General features: G+C 67.9%; 1 protein-coding gene across 1 annotated transcript in view; it reads right to left on the bottom strand.

Annotated features, from left to right (window-relative positions):
* LOC111152774 (piezo type mechanosensitive ion channel component 1) overlaps positions 1 to 21,803 on the bottom strand; it is a 50,374-nt gene that overhangs the window by 6,691 nt on the left and 21,880 nt on the right. Inside the window, exons 2-31 of the mRNA XM_022511403.1 lie at positions 19,508 to 19,603; positions 15,211 to 15,333; positions 14,404 to 14,446; positions 14,166 to 14,304; positions 11,795 to 11,963; positions 11,463 to 11,676; positions 11,189 to 11,354; positions 10,985 to 11,098; positions 10,810 to 10,903; positions 10,037 to 10,137; positions 9,406 to 9,666; positions 8,813 to 8,924; positions 8,542 to 8,720; positions 8,305 to 8,453; positions 8,039 to 8,215; positions 7,660 to 7,763; positions 7,421 to 7,575; positions 7,147 to 7,323; positions 6,675 to 6,800; positions 6,396 to 6,596; positions 5,772 to 5,976; positions 3,078 to 3,182; positions 2,464 to 2,617; positions 2,074 to 2,317; positions 1,890 to 1,986; positions 1,630 to 1,801; positions 1,285 to 1,374; positions 1,114 to 1,208; positions 771 to 839; positions 202 to 302 (exon numbers count right to left, since the gene is read on the bottom strand). Coding sequence (XP_022367111.1) covers positions 202 to 302; positions 771 to 839; positions 1,114 to 1,208; positions 1,285 to 1,374; positions 1,630 to 1,801; positions 1,890 to 1,986; positions 2,074 to 2,317; positions 2,464 to 2,617; positions 3,078 to 3,182; positions 5,772 to 5,976; positions 6,396 to 6,596; positions 6,675 to 6,800; positions 7,147 to 7,323; positions 7,421 to 7,575; positions 7,660 to 7,763; positions 8,039 to 8,215; positions 8,305 to 8,453; positions 8,542 to 8,720; positions 8,813 to 8,924; positions 9,406 to 9,666; positions 10,037 to 10,137; positions 10,810 to 10,903; positions 10,985 to 11,098; positions 11,189 to 11,354; positions 11,463 to 11,676; positions 11,795 to 11,963; positions 14,166 to 14,304; positions 14,404 to 14,446; positions 15,211 to 15,333; positions 19,508 to 19,603 — 4,232 coding nt within the window. The remainder of the gene's footprint in view (positions 1 to 201; positions 303 to 770; positions 840 to 1,113; positions 1,209 to 1,284; positions 1,375 to 1,629; positions 1,802 to 1,889; positions 1,987 to 2,073; positions 2,318 to 2,463; positions 2,618 to 3,077; positions 3,183 to 5,771; positions 5,977 to 6,395; positions 6,597 to 6,674; positions 6,801 to 7,146; positions 7,324 to 7,420; positions 7,576 to 7,659; positions 7,764 to 8,038; positions 8,216 to 8,304; positions 8,454 to 8,541; positions 8,721 to 8,812; positions 8,925 to 9,405; positions 9,667 to 10,036; positions 10,138 to 10,809; positions 10,904 to 10,984; positions 11,099 to 11,188; positions 11,355 to 11,462; positions 11,677 to 11,794; positions 11,964 to 14,165; positions 14,305 to 14,403; positions 14,447 to 15,210; positions 15,334 to 19,507; positions 19,604 to 21,803) is intronic.

Genomic DNA, 21,803 nt, shown 5'->3' on the forward strand with positions numbered 1-21,803 from the left:
GCTCAGGAGGCCGGGGACAGAGGGCACGCAGCGGCCCGCGACCTCTGCCTCCCACAGCCTGCTTGCCCATCTGACTGGTGGGCTCTGGGGGTCCGAATGGTTCTAGGCGGGCCAGCCAGGGAGCGGGTGTCCTCCCCACGCCGCGCTGTGCAGCCCCAGGAGCCCATGCACAGGGGAAGGCAGGGGACCCTCCCACCTCACCTGGAAGGCGCTCTGTGCCGATGGCCTGGGCTCCTCAGGCAGGGTCTCCTCCTCCTCCTCACTGTCCGACTCAAACAGGAAGTAGTCCCCAGAGTGGATGACTGCAGGCAGGGTGGGGCTGAGGACCATCCCCCCAACCCCAGGGCACTGTGCCCCACACCCCCACCCTCGCCCGCCTCTCAGCTTCATTTCAGGGCAGACCCAGGGACAGGCGTGTGAGTGCCCTCGGCATCCCGAGACCCATGGGCTGGGGTCAGCCGACTGAGGGACAAGCGAGAGCAGTGACGCGACACCAGACAGGACAAGAGGAGCACAAGGGCGGGGCTGGGGACCAGCTCTTCCGGGTCTGGGCGTCGGGACGAGGGGAGGCGAGCATAGAGCCTGCCGCGGGGCCCCGGTGGACTGCAGGCCCGGCCCTGTCTACTGCAAGGCTGGGGTGAGGCCTAGGCGGAAGGCCCAGGGGCACAGCCAGAGGGGGCCACAGAGCAAGAGCAAGTCCCCTCGTCCAGAAGGCATGCAGCAGCTGAGAAAGCAGCGCCCGGGCACGGCAGGCCAGGCTAAGGTGGTACCTGTGGCGTGGTCCAGCCAGGGCCGCCACCACTGACTCCGTGGGGAGGAGCCCCCTGGACTGCCAGGCCCTGTGGAGGGGCGGGGCGGACATGAGCCGGCAGGGAGAGGCGCGGGAGGGCGAGGGCAGCGCCGACACCCACCGCCTCTGCGGATGGAGAAGCCTCGCGGTGCCATGGGGCGTGGAGGGCGGCCCGCAATGCAGACAGACTGTGGCGGGCTGGCCATGTGGCCTGCAGGGACACAGTGACCACACGGCACGGGACAGACGGGCGGGAAGGCCTACGGACAGCACGTGGCACAGACGCGCTGAGACACGGGGGCCCCTCCAGCCCGCGTGCTCACCTGGCTCCTGCGCGGGGTCTGCGGGGTCCGGGGGCTGGCCGCGGCCCGCCCGGCTCTGCCGGTGCTTCTCTTGCTTGGCGCGGATACGCTCCATCCTGGGGGGCGGAGGCGGCTCTGAGCACCGAGGGGACGAGGGCAGCCCGGGTGCCCCCCGCCCCTGAGGGCACCTACTGCCTTTTCAGCTGGGCCAGGGACTTCTCCTCGGCCTTGCGGTGGAGGTCGATGCTTTTGAGGTTGGCAGCGTTGTACAGCGCAAAGCCCCTGTGGGGAGACGGCGTCACCCCGGGGACACCGAGCTCTGGCTGCACGGCTCCCACACCTCTGGGTTCGGCCCCAGCTCAACACCCCCTATCGTGTGCTAGGTGGGGGGGGATCAGCGCGGGGGGTGGTCGTCCTGTGGCTGCCTCCCCTCCAGCCAGCACCAGAGCAGGGGGCCAGGGTCGGGCGGCGCCCCGAGTACCGTGTGGTGACCGAGCAGGGACGCGCGGCCCAGGGGGACCCGTGGTCTGGGCTGACCTGGAGGCCTGCAGGGCGGTGGCCTGGAGCTCGGCGCGGACGTGCAGGAAGTAGCGGCTGAGGAAGACGCGGCGCTGCAGCAGCAGGAACAGGAAGCACACGCTGTCCCAGAGCACGCCGGCCTCCTCCACGGGCAGCAGGCAGTCCCGGTCCCTGCTCAGCATCTCCTTGGCTGCGGGACAGGCCGGGCTCAGGGCAGGGGTCCCGGCCACGGGGCGCGTCCCCCAGCCCGGCCCACAGCGCGCCGCTGGCCCACTCACGGTCGTAGTAGCCTTTGACGGTGCACACGAGGCTGAAGAGCTGGACGACCCAGCAGAAGCTGCTCTGCATCTGCTCCACGAAGACGCACGACAGGAGCTGGGGTGGGAGGGAGGTCAGCCCAGGCGGCCGGGCGGGCTGGCCAGGCCGGCGGGGCGGGGCGTGCGGGGCGGGCACCAGGCTCACCGAGAGCACGTTCTTGGAGATGATGACGGTGACGTTGTACAGAATGAGGCAGTCCCACAGCACGAGGCGGGTGCGCGCGCACCCCTGCAGCAGGCCGGTGCCGAAGAGCAGCAGGTAGAAGCAGGCCAGCAGGTAGCCCAGCCCGAAGACGCTGACGCGCGTGGCCCCCGTGACGAACACCACCACCAGCACCAGCCAGAAGAGGTAGCGGAAGACGGCCACCTTCAGCATGTCGAGGTAGGACCTGCCGGGCAGGGCGTCATCGCAGCAGCTGGGCCTCCCCGCCCCTGCCCAGCGGCCTCAGACCCGGGGCGCTTGTGGGACGCGCCCCCTGTGCCGCCGTGAGCCCAGGCCCCGAGCAGGCACTGCCAGAGGGCAGGGCGGACGCACCTGCAGTAGAGGAAGTTGGGGACGTCCCTGGATTCGCCCAGCGGCAGCTCCAGGCGGTCGGTGTTGACGCCGGCCACGAGCTGCCACTCCTCTGTGCGCTCGGCGCAGAACACCTGCCACTGCTGGGAGGCGCAGAGCAGCAGCAGGAAGTCGCCTGCGGGCACACGGGAGACCGCTGGCCGCGTGGGACACAGCGCACAGCTGGCCGGAAGCCCACGTGATTGTCTGCGGGGCCTTGTGAGGGAGCGCGATGTCCACGCGTGAGCACGGACACCGGGGGACATGCCCGTTGGCGGTACCTGTCCCCACGCCGCGGAGGCATCAGCGCCCGCACCCCCCCCCCCCCCCCCCCCCACCCCCAGGCGCAGGTCTGTGTGGCCGGGCGTACATGGAGGAGGGGAGCGTGTCTCAGGAGACGTCCCCGGAGGACAGGGCACTGTCGTGGGGCACGGCCCCTCCGGAGACCCACAGGGCTGGCTGGCCGGCCAGGAAGGCCTAGATGCCGTGCGCTTGGCAGGCGAAGGCGGGGCTCAGCTCGAGGCCTGCCGTGCAGAACCTCCGTGGCTCCTGTGGGGCCAGCAAGCGGCCCGTGGGCCCGAGGCGCGGGCACTCACTGATGAGGCCGGTGGAGTCAGGGGCTCGGAGGAAGTCGGGCAGGTACAGCCATTTGATGAGCGCCGAGTTGATGGGGACAGCCTGGCTCCAACGCCACGGGTAGTCTGCGGGCACAGGGAGCGCGTGAGGACCCCAGCACAGGCCCGCAGGCCTCACTCCCACCCCCACTGTCGCGCCTCAGTCTCCAAACACCCGCTCTCCTGCTCGCAGCACACAACACACTCAAGCGCCTTCCTCAGGCATCTGCTGGCCCAGGCCTCAGGGAGGGGACCTGCAGGGAGCCAGCCGGGGAGTCCCAGGCAGGCCTGCCAGGTGGTGGAGGGGACACGGAGGGTCCCTGAGGTGGCTTTGGTACACGCCTCCCGGAGTGGCCAAGACAAAACATAGGGTCACCACAACCACCGGCGAGAACGCAGAGAAACCAGGTCCCACATCCACCCCTGGCAGGAACGTCCGTGACCGCACTCCATGGACGCATCCCCGAGAAGCAAGAACTACACCCACGCGGGAGCCTGGGGCCGGACGCCCCCGACAAGGTCCCCGCAGAGAGCACACGCCGGCAACACCTGCACCTGCCAGGGCTCAGAGGACACGGCTCCGTCCGTCCAGCACAGACAGGGTTCGGCGCGGGGAACAGCGTGGGACACCGGCTCCCATGGCCGCCCAGATGCACCCCAGCTGCGTTCGCCGAGCGTAACAAGCCAGCACTGAGGCACCCTGGGGCACGATCCTAACTCCGTGACATGGGGGACGGACATCCGTGGTTGCCCAGTCTGGGAAGGGCCCACATGACCCCAAGCTCGGGGTGTCGGGGAGGCCTTAGGGAACCGCCGTGCACTTGTCAGAACCCAGGAAATGAAGGTGACCACGTTATGAGCTCCAGAAAATGCCCTGGATGCTGGGGACATAGGATGGGTCCACCCGGACAACCCGTGTGTGACAGACGCCTGGGAACAGGGAACAGAGGAGCCACCCGAGCCACCTGGAAACAGTGTTTCGCCTGAAAAAAACTCCCCAAGCATCAAGCACCCTGGGGGGCCCGGATCTCGTTTCTCCGCTTCGGCCTGAGGGACAGGAAGGGGCGCGCCACGGGGCAGAGAGGGCTCCCAGCTGGAGGGCGCGGGCAGGGCAGGGCCATGTGCAGGCGCAGAGAGGGTGTGCTGGGAAGGTGGCGGGCTCGCCACAGTGCCCGGGGCTCCCAGGACCAACGACAAAGCAGCAGCACCCAGTGTCCCCACAGGCAAAAGCAAGTGGACTCATCAGGGAAGAGGACACGTCAGCAGGGATGGAGGACACACCAGAGGAGGCAGAGGACACATCAGAAGGGCTGGAGAACACGCCAGAGGACACGAAGGACCCGTAACCGCAGAAGCAGAAAGTCATCAGTATTAAATCCAGCGAGTGACCGCCCAGGCGGCTCTGCCGACGGAGGCTGCCGTCAGCCCAGGGTCCAGGAGGGATAGGACGTGCGCGGAGCCTCAGGGGGACCCGCAGTCAGCACTGCCCCCAAGGGACAGGGAACGGCCCCCAAGAGGACACACACCAGCGCGCGGAGCCAGACACTCCTCGGCTGTGGCGAGCCCGTCTGAAGGGTGTCGTCGCGCGGTCTGACAGACACGCCACAAAGTCCAGTTCCGGCCCCTCGAAGGCTCCAAGGCCCTAACAGGCACACTGCGGGGCTGAGCCAGCACAGAGGAGGGACACGCCGCCTAGGACAGCCACCCTGGCGAAGGGCACTTGGGAAGGTTCTACTGTACCGATCCTGTGTGCCCGGTTCTAAACCAGCACACGGAACAGGAGCGAAGGACAGACCCAAAGACATGGAGTCTCAAATGCGTTTGGCTGACGAGCCTGATGCAAGGTGACGTGCCGCAGCATCGCTCCTACGACGTCCTGGACAGAGACGCAGGGGACACTGTCCCCTCAGCGTCTGCCGTGTGGGGCAGGGATGTGGGGTGCGAACACCCCCGTCTGACCCGCCTGGGCCCACGGGGAGGCCACAGTGGGCCTTTCAGAGCCGCGGACGGAGCGCGGCAGTGGTGGAAGGCACCGGAAGTGGGGAGAAAGCCGCGCACCTTTCCATGGACCAGCCGGCTGACAAGTGCACCGGGACAGCGAGAACGTCCACGGCCCGCCCAGGAGTCAGCGGACGTGGACACAGCACATGCGGACGGCACAGGGGGCAGTGGCCCCTGCATTGGGGGACTGGGGACCCGGGAGCACCCAATGGATGACTGCACTGCTTGGTGCAGGCCATGCCAGGGACACTGTACCGCCATGCGCTGCGCCGGCCCCAGCGGGAGCAGCCGGCAAACCCAGGGGCCAGAAACCACCCAGAGCAGAGGGGACAAGAGCAGAGCACGGCCAGGTGCAGAACCCCACCACGGCCCTCCAGAGGACGAGGCCAGGTCCGGGGCCGAGCAGGATGGACGGCCGCGCCGGCCCCCACCCAGGCACCCACCCTCAGGGTGCGGGGCTCACAGACCCTTGTGTGGCCCTGACGAGGGCACGGCCGCCCCTCGCGTGCCACCTCCAACTTCCCTGACTGCTTTGAATCGTTCCCAATAGAATGCCGGGAAAAAACAAACACCAGACACCAAGGGACGTGAAGGGGGCCAGCCCTCCCACCCTCCCGGGGATACCATAGCCGCCGCCCGGCACGCCGGCCCCCTCTGTGCTGGCCGCCCGCTCACCGAGGCACAGGGCCGGGGGGATGCCCAGACACAGCAGGTACTGGTACAGCAGGAACAGCGCCAGGAAGAGGCAGTAGTTGGGCCAGAGGCGGGCGATGGCGGCCCGGTGCCGGCGGGTGAGCAGAGCCACCAGCCAGCAGCCGTGCAGGATCACCATGAAGTTCATGCGCTGTCCGATCACGGTCACGGCCATCAGGAAGCAGATCTGGGGACGGCGGGGGACGGGGGCGCACAGTGAGCTGCTGGGGTTGTAGGACGTCCGCTCCCCACTTCTGGGCAGACTGGGGGGTGGAGTGGGGGCAGCCGCCCGCAGCCCACACCGTCCTGGTGCAGGTACCACCTCCACCATGCGGGGCCAGGCGGGGTGGGGAGGAACCACGGCTCAGGAAGTCCCAAGCCCACTGGAGACGCCTGACGCAGCGTCCAGCCGAGGTCCCAGACCCCCACCCCTTACTCTGCGAGGGCAGGTCCGGCCTCTGGGAGGTCCTTCCCCCGTGCCCCCCGCAACCCCGAGGTGGGCCTGGAGGGCCTGCACGTCGCAGATGTCCAGCAAAGCCCACACAGAGGGCGCCACAGGCCCCCGGTCCTGCCCAGGGAGGGGCGGGGGTTGACACGGGGCCTCACCTCTAGCCCAAATTTGTAGAAGAAGAAGTTGACGAAGTACTTGAAACAGCTAAGCAGGTCCTGGTCCAGCCGCTGGTGGGTGCCGTCGGCGCAGACGGCCTGGGCAGGCAGCGGGCCCAGCTGGTGCTGCCGGCGGTGGTGCTCCTGGCGCCGGTAGACGACGGCCTCGAACACCAGCAGCAGCAGGACCTGCAGGTGGTTCTGGGGGGGGGGGGGGGGGGGTCACGCTCCACCCGGCCCCCCACCCCCGGCCCCATGACCCCGCGGCCCCTGGCTCACCTGGATGTAGCCTAGGTTGGGGAAGCCCTTCCGCACCCCAAACCAGTTGGCAGGGTCGACGGGCCCCCGGTACAGCAGGGACTGCCTGATCTCCGTCTTCTGCAGGTTGGTGCTGTTGAGGAGGGGCTGGGGGAGGGGAGAGTCAGCACCTGCTCCCCACACCCCGGGAGCTAGACAGTGACCCCAGGACGGCCCGCCCTACCCGGCCCCCAGCCAACATCAGCCACAACTCCGGACAGGTCCAGGCCAGCCCCTGGTGACCCCCACCAGGGACATAGGTGGGCCGTCAGCCTGTGACCAACCTTAATAGGGAAGGGGACAGCATGTCTGGGGACAAGGTGGCCCAGGCAGGGGCTGGCGGGGGAACAGAGGAAGAAGCCCCCTCCCCACCTCGGTCCCCACCAGCTTGAGTTCAAGGGCCGTCCCTGGGGAGCCCGGAGGCCCAGGAGGTGGGGGCGCGCTGTGGCTGCACCTCAGAGCAGTTGCTGGAGTACTCGTGGGGGCTGACGACCTTCAGCTGGTACAGCATCTTGCACACGATGATGACGCAGGTCCACACAGTGCACAGGCAGGAGGCCATGCGCCGGAAGCGCGGGTAGGGCAGGGCGAAGGCCCAGAGCACAACCAGCAGCAGGTTCATCACCGACACCTGGGAGGCGGCGGGCAAGCTGGGACGGGCGCGGCAGCACCCCCAGGGAGGCCCCCACACCGTGCTCCAAAGGGGGGGGTGTCCAGCCCGTCCTCACCTCCTTCAGGGCCACCCACACGGTGTACAGGGCCACCAGCTTGAAGACGTGCAGCTCCAGCAGGCGGCGCAGCAGCACCTGCACGCGGGTAAGGACGTCCGAGAAGCCGGAGGCCAGGTCCAGCAGCCGCTCGGCCACCAGGCCCCACTTGCTGGCTGCGACCAGGGGGTGAGGCTGTGAGCAAGGGGGGCCCACAGGGGTCGGGGCACAGGGACCCCAGGCCTGCCTGTGGGACTCACCTTCCGGGCCCTGCACGGCCGGGCAGGGGCCCGCCGGGCTCATCGGCCCCTCCTCCCCAGCGTCCTCCTGCAGCAGCAGCGGGGTCCCACTGACCGGGTCCTGCCTAGGGTGGGCCCCAAAGCATCACTTCCTACCCCAGATGCCATGCTCGTCCCCACGGGCCCCTCCAGTTCCGCCTGGGAGCGGAAGGTGGTGTGTGCCCGGGGAAGAAAGCCCTGCCCGCACCCCCCCTCCATGTTCTGTCCCCCCATCCGCTGGCCGCACGTGCGAACCCACCGGCCTCCTTCCCTTCCCCTGTGCCAAGATGGGGGGCATCCTGCAGGCCCCCGGCCCCCGCCGTGCGCCTGGGGCACCGTCCGCACCCAGGGGGCCGTGCACCTGTGGGCCCAGCGCGGGCGGCGGCCGGGCGGCGCGCGCTCCAGGTCGGTGAGCCGCATGAAGGGCCGGTGGAAGCAGTGCAGCTGTAGGATACAGGCCAGCAGGAAGAAGCCGGGGACCAGGATGCTGGAGAAGAGCTCCGACACGCCGAACTGCTCCAGGCCCAGGTCCCCCAGCCTGGCGTGGGGCGCACGGCGGTCAGACGCGCCCGCCGCAGCGCCTACCCGCCCGCCCGCCCTGACCACCCCTGCCGGGCCCCCGCTCACTGCTCGTCGGTGAGGCCCGTCAGGTTGCGCCAGTACGCGGGGAAGTCCTGGAACTGGAAGGTGTAGACGGCGATGAGCACCAGCATGGTGTAGGCCACCACCAGCCACCAGAACAGCTTCAGCAGCTTCCTCCACAGACTGTAGTAGACCTGGGGGGGGCGCGGCGAGACCAGGGGGTGCGGTGAGACCCGGGGGCGCAGGGGCCGTGCCCGCCGCCCCGCTACCCGCCCGCCGCACCTGGAAGAGGGTGAGGCAGAGCAGGAAGAGCAGCATGTACACGATCTTGTAGACGACCAGGCGGCCGGCGAAGCTGACCACCACGAACATGCCAGCGCACACGCAGATCCAGTACTTGGCGTACAGCCCGCTCACCAGCTCCCCCAGGCTCTGCAGCAGCGTCCGCGCCCGCCTGGGCTCTGCGGGTCAGGCCGGGGGGCAGCGGGGTCACGGCTTTGGGCAGGCAGGAAGGTGCCGCCGCTGCCACCCCCCCAGCGGCCCCAGCTCTCACCTGCGTCCCCCACGGTGACCTCCGTCAGCGCGGCAGGGGTGTTCGCCTTCCTCAGCAGCTTCTCCTTGACGAACTGGCGCAGCAGGAGCCAGAAGGTCAGCAGATACAGCAGCTGGGACGGGGCAGGGGCCAGTCACCGGGGGCGGCTGGACCCCCCATGAACACGTGGGCCAGGGACAGCGCCAGGCACCCGCCTCCCTGCGGGCCCAGACTGACCCCCCAGAACCTGGGAAGATGGAATCCGGCTGACCCCACCCACCCAGCAGGGGCACAGACGTCCAGACACAGTGGCGCCCTGCATACGCTGCCCTCACACCGGGACATGAGCTCCACGGAGACGCAGGCGCAGCGTGGGACCCAGCGGCGGCCATGTCAGGGACGCAGGGACAGCACCCCCGAGGACACAAGGTCATCACTCACTCACTCATCTACGCAGCCGCTGCTCTGTACTGGCCGCATGGGGCCCCACGGGACAGCGGACAGGCCCTGCCCTCGCGGAGGTGCCATGTCCACGGGGGAGCTGGCAAGGGAGCCGACAGCCCCATCAGGGACACTCACCACAGGAGGGGGACGTTGGGGGGGGGGGCTCTCACCATGGCGCCAAGGTCCAGGCATGGGTAGCGGGTGTGCTCCAGCCCCAGCTGCCTCAGGCTGACGGGGCCCAGGGTGGTGGGCAGCTCGGGACGCAGGTCCATGGCCCACACGTAGCGCAGGCCACAGAGCGCCAGCCCATAGAGCAGGATGAAGGGCGAGCAGAGCATGGCCAGCTGGTGGCGGCTGCGCACAGTCCAGATGAGGCAGGCCCAGAGCAGCAGCACGAAGGTCAGCCAGCTGTGGTATGTGATGCTCCACACCTGGCGGGCCGGGGCTGGTGGGCGGGGCTGCACGGCCTGGCTTGCCCACACCCGGCCCTGCTCCGCTGGCCCTGCTCCCTGGGGCCTGCTCCCCGAGCCGTGCCCTGTGACGGCGCACGTGCACGCCGTGCACACATGCCCATGCACAGACGCACACACGCGTACACACACGCCTATGCATGCACACGTACGCGTGCACACACACAGGCACACGCACGCCCCCCAGCTCGCAGCCCATCAGGACACAGCTCCGTTTTTGACCACGAGGCACCAGGCTCTGCAAGACGTGGCCACCAGCCGCCTCCCAGGACATCCCCAGAGAACCAGCATGAGGGGCCCCCCACAGCTGCCCAGGCCGGCTGCTCCTTACCATCATGGCGATGAGGGCACACACGTAGCTCTGGTTCATGATGAGATGACCCAGGCTGTGTAGCGGAGATGTCTCTCGAGGCTCTGCCAGCCCGGGCTGCACTGAGGGGGGAGGTGACAGAGGTCACCAGGGAGCTGGACCCTAGCTGGGAAGCTCCACCATCAACAGGGGGAGCCCCTCGGCCACCACAAACTCTGCCCTCAAGGGCAGCGGCCAGTGTGGAGCAGAGGGTGCTAGGGGCAGAAAATGCCAGCAAAGGGCTGGGCTCCTGTCTGACGCTGGTCCCTGGCCGTCCCTAGTCCCATTCACCATCTTGGTTTCCAAGACTAAGAAGGGACAGGTCGGACAAGACAGCCCTGACCTCTTCCAGCCCCAGGCACGGGCAAGTCCCCAGAGCACCAGCAACTCCATTTCTTGATTCATGCAAAATGGAAACCGAGCCTTAAGGGAAAAAGAGAAGTGCCCAGGAAAATGCCCGGCCCTCTCCATGGGGCTGCTGTGGACACACAGCTCCCCCGAAGACAGCTGGCAGCCCTGGGTCCTGGGCCAGCCCAAGAGGCAGCAGGTGCAGAGGGGTAGGAGACCTGGAGCCTCCAGCAGGGTCTTGGGTAGGCAGCCTGACCCCATGCTCCCTGGGTGGCCCCTGGATGGCCCCCAAACCTCGCAGCTGGAGGTCAGTGGAGCAAGACCACCCCAGGCCACCAGGGGGCAGCACCAGTGCACCTGCAGAAGGCGGTGTCCCTGGGCAGCCCGGGACATACTACAGCACTCACAGGGGCACTGGCGGACGGTGCTGTGGCCGGTCAGGTCATGCACGGTGCAGCTGTCGGTGCCCCCGTCTGAGCCCGTGGTCGGGGGCAGCATGTGCTGCAGAGACAAGATGAGACCCCGTGAGCCAGGCCCTCGGCAGGCAGGCTCCAGTGCCACAGCCCAGGCCGGGCTCCTCACCTGGGCAGCCCCCTCCTCCTTGGTGGCTGCAGCCCTGGCCTGGCCCCGGGGCCATTGGTCCACCTGAGTCAGCTCCACCTCCTGCTCCTTGTCGCTCCCAGCCGCCTCCTTCCTCTGCAGAGACCAGCTGACGCTCAGCTCCCACCCCCGACGGGATGCATCGGGGGCGAAGACCGGCAGAGGGCACTGGCCCCCGGCACTCACCTGGTCCAGGGGCTGGTGCGAGCGCAGCTTGAGGAGGGAGGCCACGGTGTAGTAGAGAAGCAGCAGGACACCGGGGCTCACGTAGATGGGCCAGTCGTGGCTCGGATCGAGGACCAGCGCGTTGGAGCAGTTGCCGTGGGCCACGAAGGCCTTGAGACCGAACACCCTGCCAGGGAGGGTGAGCCGCTGCGTGCCGGCCGAGGGGGACCCGGGGACCGGGCAGCCAGGGCCCAGGGCGGAGGTGGGGGGATGGGGCCTGTGTGGGGAGCCTCACCTGGCCCAGATGCCGGCAGGTGGGAGCATGGCTTGGGCGAAGGGCGTCTGGTAGCAGTAGACGCAGACGAGGTGGCCGGCACCAAAGCAGCCAACGGTGACACAGAGCGCGCTGAAGCCCAGGGGGCTAATGGGAAAATGGCAGGCCCACCAGGTGCAGGTGGCCAGAAAGACGAGGAAGTAGACGCTGGAGAAGGCGGAGGGGTGGGCGATGCCTGCGGGGCGGGGCGGAGGCAGTGGGGTCTCCGTGGCCCGAGGGAGCTCGGCGGGCTGCTGAGACCCTCCCCACATGGCAGATGCTGCTGGGGTCCCTGTCCCTGGCCCCGCGGGTACCTGCTAGCGCGAGCAGCACAATGGCCAGGGTCCGCCCCGCGGCCACCAGCAGCCAGTGTGCTGTGATCTGGAACCGGGTGGCCAGCCGTGACCTCCGCGTGGGGACCGGCGCAGGGGCTCCCTGAGGCCCCACTGGGGAGCCACCGTCCACTTCCCTGTCATCATCATCCTGCCAAGGTCATGAGAAGGGGCAGAGATCAGGGACATGGCACTGGGGCCGCCCAGTGGGGAGGGGATGGGCTGCTGGCTGGGCATGGGCCACGCCGTGCTCTGTACCCAGAGGTCTGCCCGCCACCAGGCTTCCCAGAGGCTGCCCGCCTCAACCCCAAGACGCTCCCGCCAGGCCCGGCACGCGAGACCACTGACCCCTGCAGACAGGCCTCACACTACTCCAGAACCCCACAAGGGCCTCTTCTTTATCTTCCCCTCTAGCCGGGGGCCCCCCAGGTTCCCACATGTGTCAGAACCCTGGCTCCAGAGGCCGCGAGTGGGGGCTGTGAGGAAGAAGGCAGCGCGCACACGGCAGCCCCGCACTCCAGGTCACGGAGCGCCGTTCCGTCCACGCCCCTCGGAACCAGGGCTGACAGGAGCATTTTCCTCTTACACAGAAATGGGGGTGCGGAGGAGACCCCCAAGGCCACCCAGTGTGACCCTGCTCCCTTTCTGCTGCCTGTGGGGTCCCTGGACAGCAAGGGGCGGGCGGCCTGCCAGGCCTCACCAAGGTCAGGGCCTCCCTCCCTGGCCCCCCTTCAAGGTTTCCCAGAGCGAAGCTGTTTCCCTGGGGGCCCAGCGCCCCCCCCCCCCCCCCCCCTTCCCCCCTGTTAAACAGGCACCATGCCCGTGCCCTTTCCAGAGGATGGCACTCCACACCTAGCCTGCGCTCACAGGAGCCAGACGACCTGCTCCCACCCCGGCTCGCGCCTCCTAGCTGCGCGGCCCTGGGCAAGTCCCCTAACCTCTCTGTTGTGCCTCTGTCCCGTGGGGGTGGGGACCAGATGGGTCCTGCCCTCACAGAGCCTGGGGGGTGGAGGCCCCAGGGAGAAGCCCTTAAGCAGAGCCTGGAAGGAGGGAAAGGAGGGAAAGGGGCAGGCAAGGGAAAGAGGGGAGCAGGACAGCAGCCAGGCCTGAGCTCACCCCACCCACAGCTGGCCGTGGCCCTGGGAAGGCATCTGAGCGCCTGTGGAAAGTCAGTGTCCGTGGGAACAGCGGAGGCAGCTGCTAGGCAGGAAGACAGGTGCTCGGGGTGTCCCGCCGCCAGGCCCAGCCCCAGCCCCGACCCCGCAGTTCCCTCCGGAGCCACAGGGGCCTTGGCGGGAGCTTCTGCTCTCCTTCCCTCCCCATCCCCCTGCAGCCCACCAGACCCCAAAAGCATGCCTGTCCGTGCGTGTGACGGGCAACTCTGTGCACACACTGTCCCACGTGGGGCGTCATGTGTGTGCACACATGGCTCTGGGCTTTAAAACCCGCACCTGTGGAGGGTCCCCCACCCCCAACCTCACTCTGAGGTTGTCTACACCAGCCACCCCAGGTCAACACGACGGTGCAGGCTCTCATTAGCCACTGAGGACAGAGACAAGTGACCTGTCCCAGTCACGGGGCAGACCAGGGTCCAGCCCCCAATGCCAGCAAGGCAGTTCTGGGCTGTGAGGGCCACATGCAGCGGCTGTCCCTTCCTGTCCCCTCCTGTCCCCCCCCCCAGATTTCAGACCGAGCCAGCCCCTTCGTGGCAGAGCTGTTCTGGGAAGCCCTGGTTCCACGAATAGGGAAACCAGAGGCAGCCATAGCTTGAGCAGCCCACACGCCCTCCCCAGGGAGGGGACAGGGGCCACTGGGGGGAGGGGCCACGGGGCAGGAGGGCACCCCGAGGGACGGCAGCAGGGCGGTCCTAAGCCCCACGAGTGCCTGCAGCAACTGAGCCCCTCAGAAAGTGGGGTGCCAGCCTTGCCCGGTAGGCTGGGGACAGGGACAGGCAGGACAGCAGGCGGGGGCGGGGGCAGACTGAGTTGCCCCCAACATGGAGGGGCGCTCCCTGCCAGCCAGCAGGTCACTCCCTGCAGTGATGAGTCCCTCCTTCCCTGTGGCCTGGAAGGACCCCCTGGAACAGTTGCTGAAGGCACAGACATGACTTGGGGTCCCCAAAGTCCCCCGAGATGGACCCCTGCTAGGACCAAGTCTCAAAGGCGGCACCACTTGGCCCCGCGTCCCAGAGAGGGGACACACACCTCCCGTGCCTCATCTCTTCACAGCAAGCACACACTCTTTCAACGAAAAGTCCACATTTGTGTCAAGAAGAAGTGAAATTGTCCTCTGACGGACAGAGCCCGGAACGGCGTCCTCCAGCACACGAGCCCCGCCCGCCTCCAGCCCTCACCAGCTCCTGGGCGCACTGCCTCCGCTGCGTTTCCCGGGCGAGGCGCCCACAGAGGCCGAGGCACACAGAGGAGACCACCAGGACACCGAAGTCAGGGACCACCAGCCGGACAGCATTGGGGATGTCCTTCAGGTCCAGCCTGGGAAGGGCAGGGAGAGCCCGCGGGTGGGTCGGGGAAGGCAGGTGCCAGGCAGGGGAGGAGGATGGGGGACCCAGGGGAGGCAAGAAGCGTGCTCACCTCGTGACCCCCACGTGCCGGGAGAGGCTCTCCCAGGGGCTGCCTGTGGGGAGAGACACGGAGCAGGGTCAGGCAGTGAGCGGCGAGCAGCCCTACTCTCTGCCACCAAGAGGCCCTGGGAGCCCCGCGGTCACAGCACATGGCTGGGCTTGGGGCAGCTCGCGGAAGGCTGCCTTCACTTGTAGGGAACTAAGGCCCAGCCAAGGAGAGCCAGAGGCATCGAAGGCCCATGCGTCCCGCCTGGCACAACGGGGACTCCCAGCCGCGAGCTGAGGCCTAAGTCGTGGGGGCCGGAATGGGGAGGCCTATGCGGGAACCACCGGGGCCAGGGCACCCCTGAGGCGCCTGGCTTCTCTCCGTGGCCCAGCTTCTAAACAGCAGGATGGGCACCGTCCCCACGGAATGGAAGCGGGAGCCCGGGCGGGGCAGCGCGGGGGAGCGATGCCAGGCAGGACCCAGGCTGTGCGGGGCTGAGGTCGAGCCCGCCTGGAGCTGGGAGGGCGGGCACCAGCGGCAGACACTGTCCACAGGATGCAGGGCACAGGGCAGAGGGCTGGGCAGGGCGCGGAGGGCCACCGGTGCCCCAGCTGGTCTCTTCGCTGCAGAGACAGATGCTGGTAGATTCTGGGGTCTGGAAAGAGGACCAGCCGACACGAACCTGGGCCACGTGGGGTGAACGGGAACTGTAGACGGGCACTCAGGGCCTGTGTGAGGCACAGCGGGGACCTTCCCCAGGACTACAGCTCCCCCTGTCTCCCCAGGCTCCTGGCTAGCTCAGGAAGGCCATCCCGACCCAGGGACACTCACAGCTGGGTCCCAGAAGCTGGTCCAGGCGGGGCACAGTGTGGAGGCATATCTGGAAGGTCAGGTGGGCTGCCAGGAAGAGGAGGCTGAAAACCAGCAGGGCCTGGAGGAGGCGGCCAGTGTGGCCTGCGGGCAGAGTGGGCAGGCGTGAGGCTGGGACAGGGCCCTTGTTTCATCATCCTGGGGGTCCCAAGTTCCTCCAGAGCCCACATGGTGGGGGGAGAAACCGATTCCAGGAGCTGGGCCCCGGGACCCGGGCACGGGCACGGGCGGCCCCAGACAACGGCCTCGTGTGCCTTGGCCATGAGCGGGGAGGCCGTGGCTGCAGGGAGAGGTCTGCGCACCCGGCCTGCGCGTGGGGGCCCACAGAGTCCTGTCGCCGCCACAGCTCTGAACGGGCGGGCGGCTCACGCCCTGTGCAGGAAGCTGACCCCGACGCCCACGCCGAGCTCTGGAACCTGACGTCAGGACTCGGGCCAAGGACGCTTTCCTGGCCGCCGGGCACGCCCCCACCCCGGGCTCGGGGACAGGTGTCACACTTGCTCCCACCTGAGGCCGCAGGGCTCGGGGTCCCTGCTCCACCCAGTCTCCCGGGAGGGCCCAGCAGGGGAGATCCCGCGAGTGCTGGGCCTTCACCCCCTGCCCCCCAGCCTTGCAGAGGGAAGCCTGGCTCAGAGAGGGCAAGGGAGCCCCAGCAGCCCAGGCAGCTCTCAGATGACCTCACGGCTGCTGCTTTCTCGGTCCCTCCCCGCCTCCGCCCCTGGGGGCAGGGGTGAGGGAAGGGGAGAGCAGGGTGGGGCGGGCAGAGCACTGGGAAGGACTGACGGAAAATGAACAGAACGTCTGGCGTTCGGCCCTGGCTGGGCAGCTCTGCTCTGAGCACCAGGCCAAGAGCAGGGGGAGGCTGAGGCCTCCCAACTGGGGGGGGCGGGGGGATACCTGCAGGGGGTGGGGCAGGGCTCAGCCACTCCTGCAGACCCAGGAAGCCCCAGCAGGGGGGTGCGGTGGGAGCACATGGCCCGCCAGAGGCACCCCTGCTCGCCCCCACGGTCGCACCATGCTCCGGGGCCACCGATGCCTGGGGACACCCTGGGGTCCGCCTCGCGGTACTGCTGGGCCCAAGGCCGCAAGTGCCAGGCTGCCGGGCTCCTCGTACACCCAGAAACCGGTGAGTCCGGGAGGGGCCCTCGGCAGGATGGGGTCCCACCTGACTCCCCTCTGACCGGCTTCCTCTCAGACACCATGCGGCAAAGTGTCAGACATCACCACGTCCCCACTGTCCTCTCCTTCTCACCCCAAGCTCCCTCCTTGGGTGGCCACACAGTGTCCTGGACCACGAGCCACCACCAAGCCCAGAGCACTGGCCTTGTGGTTCCAGCTCCCTGCCGGGCAGGGCTGGGTGAGCGTGACGGGGGAGAGGCAGGAGGCCAGGAAATCCATGCCTGACCTAGCCTGCTGACCCCACTAACCAACGCTGGGGGCCGTCCCACGCTGCCCCCCTGAACTCCACTGCGACCTCAGGGAGGCAGGCTGGCCCCCTGGATCCACCCATGAAGGGCGGCCCGGAGGGTGGGGGGAGGTCTGGCAGGGGAGGGGGCGCCAGGGCACAGAGCAGCGGCTCCGGCTCTGGGGGGGTCCAGGCAGCCCGCGCCCCTTGTTGGCATCGCTGGGGGGCCCAGAAACCACCCCTCCTGCAGGAACAGGGACAAGAACTCAGGCCCTCGGGGGAACAGGAATGGGGCTAGTAGGCTGGGGACCCCAAGAGCAGAAATCCTGGAGACCCCCAAAACCGGCCTGACAGTCCCCTCCGCAGGGACCCCCGTTCCCAGCCACAGCTCAGGGACCACCGTCCTTCCACCTCTAGGCCTTCCCAGGCTGCCCCCTCCACACTGGCCCAGCCAGCAAACTGCCGTCCCCACGGGCCTTGCTCACACGGCCTCCCCTTCAGGCCAGGCGTGGTGTCTACACCAGCCGTCTGCAGACCTCACCCCCCCAACGCCGACAGGAGCCTGGCTCCCGGGGTGCACACGGGGCCTCGGGAGGACGTGCTCTGGGACGCTGGGGAGGGGGTGCCACAGCCACAGCAAGAAGGCTCTTGGGGGGTGTGGTGGAGGAAAGGGACAGGGCAGAGCCTGGGTCGTGAGCTCTCCCCACAGGCCCAAGATCGGAGGATGCCTGTGTCCCAACGGACGAGCAGTCACACACGGGGACCCACACCCCGCCCCGCGACACACACCAGGGACCCTCACGGTGCCGCCTGCTCACACAGCTGAGCACATGGGCCCTCCCCATCAGGCCACAGGGAGAGCCGCAGCCACCAGCTCCTGGGGGGCTGGGAAGCCTGCGGGGCAGGGTTCTAAGGCAGAGACGGGGTCTTAAGTCCCTAAGTGTTAAGGGGACAGCTGGTACTGACCCCAGAGGACAGAGCTGGAGCAGCCCCAAGGCGACCCACGCCTCCTCAGGCACAGGCCGCTGTGTTCCCCGCAGACGCCCCGGTGGGGACGTGGGACGGGGCCAGGGGTCAGCACCCTCGGGGCCCAGGCAGCGTCAGACTTTCCACCAGACGCCACTTAGGCCCGGCCTCCACACACCCTACGCTCGAGGGCAGGGTCCCGGGCACAGGCAGGTCTCCCAGTTCCCCTCTTCCACCCGGAAAAACCAGGCAGCCTCCCTGTTCCTGAAGGGCCTCCAAGGGCGGACAGACAGAGGTCAGGCGGGGAGTCCCCCCACCCAGCCCCCGCCCCAGCCAGGGCCCACCTGCCCCCACAGCCCATGGCAGGAGAGGGGCGCTGGCTCCGGGAAGGGAAGGGGAGGGCCCTGTGGGAGGTGGGCCCTGGAGCCTGCGCTGGGAACCGTGGACAGCTGCGGAGAGCTGGCCTGGGCGAGGGGCTGGCCTGGGACGCCGGCGGCTCTCAGCCCTGCCCCGCCGAAGCCCCCGCAGTCCTCTGCTCCCAGAACTCCACCTACACCGCCAGACCAGCGCCCGACAAGGAGGGAGCCTGATGGGGGCCAGAGTCAGAGGCACAAGGTGACACTTGACGGTCCGTTGCCAGCTGGGACGACGGAGGGAGGGGCCGTGGGTGCCTCCAGGACCCCGGAAAGACGAGGAAACGGACCCTCCCCTGGAGCCTCCAGAAGGAAGCAGCCCTGTGACGCTGTGAGCCTGGCCCAGGAGGCCCGGCCGGTCTCCCGACCTCCAGCCTGAGCGGGGGAGGGGTGCTGCTCCAGCCCCCAAGACCCCGAGGCAGCCGGCCAGCGGCACCCGCATCTCCTGGAGGCCGTGTCTGCGGGCCTGTCTTGCTCACGGGTCCTCAGTGTCGTGGCCAAGCCGGTGCTCGGCTCTGCTGGGCTGCTTCCCCACACGCCTCCGCAGGCACTGGCTCTCCTGCTGTGGACAGTGGGCTTCGCGCAGGGACCCCCGTTCGAGCCTGGGAACCTCTCTTCCCTGTCCAACACGGAGGGGGCCTTCCCGCCTACAGAGGGCAGAGCAGCCTTTGGAGACGTGCCCTTGCGCACTCCCCTCCCCAAAAGCCGGGGAACCGGAGCCTGAAGCACGGAGCGGGCAGGCGGCAGGAGCCCAGACTGGAGGGTCCTTTCAGCACGTCTGGACCCCATCCACCCGTCTCACCTGTCCGCACCTGTTCATGGGGCTCTGCCTGCACCACGGGGCAGGGAGCGGGGCGCAGCCCCATCCCCTCCGGCCCGGGGACCCTGAGCCGGCCTCTCTGCTCCCGGCCCTTCTTGGACGGCTCCCTGCCACAAGCCCACCTTCAGCACCTCCTGGGGGTGCGGTCCCTGAGGGTGTCCCCCATCTGTTCGTCTGGTGAACAGAGGAGACTGAGACGGCACCCACCGTGGTTACAGAGAAACCCCGCAGAGCTCAAGCAAACACGGGAGGAGCCTGACCTGGGGGGGTGCGGGTCAGGGGAGCAATGCCGCAGCCAGAAGTAAGGGGTCGGCCGGAGCCTCGCCGGGCACGGGGTGGGGAAAGGGAGAGGGAGCCCGCAGGGAGACAGGCCACCCTGGGAACAAGGGGGATCGGTCTGATGACCCCCCACTACCTCCAGCATGCCCCTGTGACACGCAGTCAGGAAGGAGACGTGGAAACTAGTCCGGGGCTGGCAAAGGGAAAATGAAACCTGGGGCCACTTGTCCTTCACCCTGGCCACTAAACCGCCCAGGGCTTCTGTGGAGAGCACATGCACCCCACAACCCCCCGTATCTGGCCAGTCCTTGTGGACAAAGAGCTCCAAGGCCCCCGTGCCCCCACCTGGCAGGAGCCAGCGCCCAAGCCCTTTACCTGGGATGCCGTGTCGACAGGGGCCCGGGAACCAGGGCAGCAGCAGCAGGAACAGCAGGTAAACCAGAGAGAGGGCGTTGAAGCGGGCCAGGCAGGCTGCGGGGAGGAGACGGCAGTTAGCACGGCCACAGCAGGGGGTGGGGCACACCCCAGACATCACCCCTGATCGTCCCCAACACCGCCCCTAGCATCACCCCCGGGACATCACCCCCTGATCGTCCCCAACACCTTCCCCCACCAGCATCACCCGCTGATCACCCCCAACACTGCCCCCCAGCATCACCCCTAAAATCACCACCTGATCACCCCTAACATCGCCCCCCACATCACCCTGACATCAAGTCCCCAACACCGCCCCCAGCATCACCCCCAGACATCAGTCCCTGATCATCCCCATCACCACCCCCAAAATTACCCCCAGAAATTACCCCGATTGTCCCCAACACCGCCCCCCAGCATCACCCCCTAAATATCACCTGATCACCCCCAACATCGCCCCCAGACATCAAGCCCCCCAGTGGTCCCCAGCCCACTGGACATCACTGCCAAGCATCATTCTAACACCCTGCCCTTGGCATTGTCCCCAACACTGCCCCCCAGTTACCTCTTATCTCCCGCCCGGATGCCGGCTCCCTGCGGCCATAGCAGCCCCGCTAACCTGTGACCTGTCACGTCTCAGGATTCACACGCTGTCTACGGCGTCCCGACAAACACCTGTCACTTGCACTCAGAGCCATAGCTCATGCTGCCGCGTGCGACTCGGGCACACGCCGCCCCGCCTCCGCCCCTCGGGCAGACAGGGACGAGCTGGCTGACTTTGCTAACTTACTTTTCCTCTTTTTTTAAACATTTCATAGTTTCAGGGGCACCTGCGAGGCTCAGTCGGTGAAGCGTCCGACTCAGTTTCAGCTCAGGTCACGATCTCAGGGTCGTGAGCTCGAGTCCCGCGTGAGGCTCCGCGCTCAGCAGAGTCTGCGGGACACTCTCTCCTCCTGCCCCTCCCGCTCGGGCTGTCTCTCCCTAAAACAAATGACTCTTCAAAAAAATGAGTAAAATAAAATCTTACGGCTTCAGCAGACACACAATGCCGCTGGCTGTCGAGTGAGCCCCGCAGCCGCACCTCGCCCTTGAGTGGAACCCATGGGGCTCGTGGATGTCAGCCGGGCTCCTGGCCGACCCGTGACAGCTGCCCGCGTGCCCACAGCCTGCTCCCGCCTTTTCTCTCGACCCGCTGTGTCGGGGCAGGGTCTGCCTCCACCAGAACCCAGGCCGTGGAGTCCCCCGCAACCCCACCAACACCCCGCCCCACATCCAGGCCCGGGGTCACAGCAGGGCTGTGCACACCTCTGCCTGTGTGTCCCCTGTCCCCACCTGGCCCCGACCAGGCACTGGGGTGTGGCAGAGAAGCTGAGAGGAGGGGACAGCAGGAGCCCCAGCGAGGGAGGCAGACCCCTGACCCTGCAGCCTGCATGGACGCCGTGCCCCAGGCCTCAGTTTCCATGTCGGTACAATGGGGTTCACACGACCTGCCTGAGGGCTCGGCGGAAGGGTGAGGCGAGGGGCAGAGCTCAGGGCTGGGGCACTGGTGACCAAGCCCCTGACTGGATGGGGCCTCCTCCTTCCACCACGCGCAGGTTGCAATCAGCTCACCAGAAGTAAGTTTCGCAGCAACTGCGGATTTTCCTTTAAAAAAAAATCCATCTGATCCAGCCCCAGAGTGGGAGGGAAAAGCATTTACGGCAAAGGCTTCTAAAGTCCCTTCCAGTGCTGCACTCTCCAGGCCCAGGTTCGGCCTCTCCCCACCCCACAGCGCTGGCCCTGGCCTGTCCCCAGAGAGGGTGGCACCCCGCCCTCGTACCAGCCAGGCGGCGTCTGTCCTCCCCATGGCCCAGCTGGCCAGCCACGCATCTGTATGTCCGTTAGTCCTTCGTCCACCCAACTAACCTGCCCCGAGGATGGACCTGCCAGGCCCCGTGACACTCTGGGAACACCCACGGGGGAGGGGGGTGCTACGCATGGCGGGGGAGGGGGGAGCACACCAGGAGGGCAACTGCTGTTCAGGCACCGCACAGCCTGGAGGGGGGACAGGATTCCTTCCTTCACATTCCCTGGGCCTGACTTGGGAGCAGCCCAAGGCTGGGCAGGGGTAGGGCTTCAGACGTGACGTTCTGGGGACGGGTGGCGGAGCCGGCTGTGCCGTACTGAGAAAGCCCTTCGTGGCTGAACCATGCGCTTGAACGTGGGGAAGATGGGGATGCCTGGGTGGTCGGTCAGGGAAGCGTCTGCCTTTGGCTCA

Source organism: Enhydra lutris, unplaced genomic scaffold (assembly GCF_002288905.1).
Source record: "Enhydra lutris kenyoni isolate GAN:26980312 unplaced genomic scaffold, ASM228890v2 scaffoldscaffold30, whole genome shotgun sequence".
Taxonomy (NCBI): Eukaryota; Metazoa; Chordata; class Mammalia; order Carnivora; family Mustelidae; genus Enhydra; species Enhydra lutris.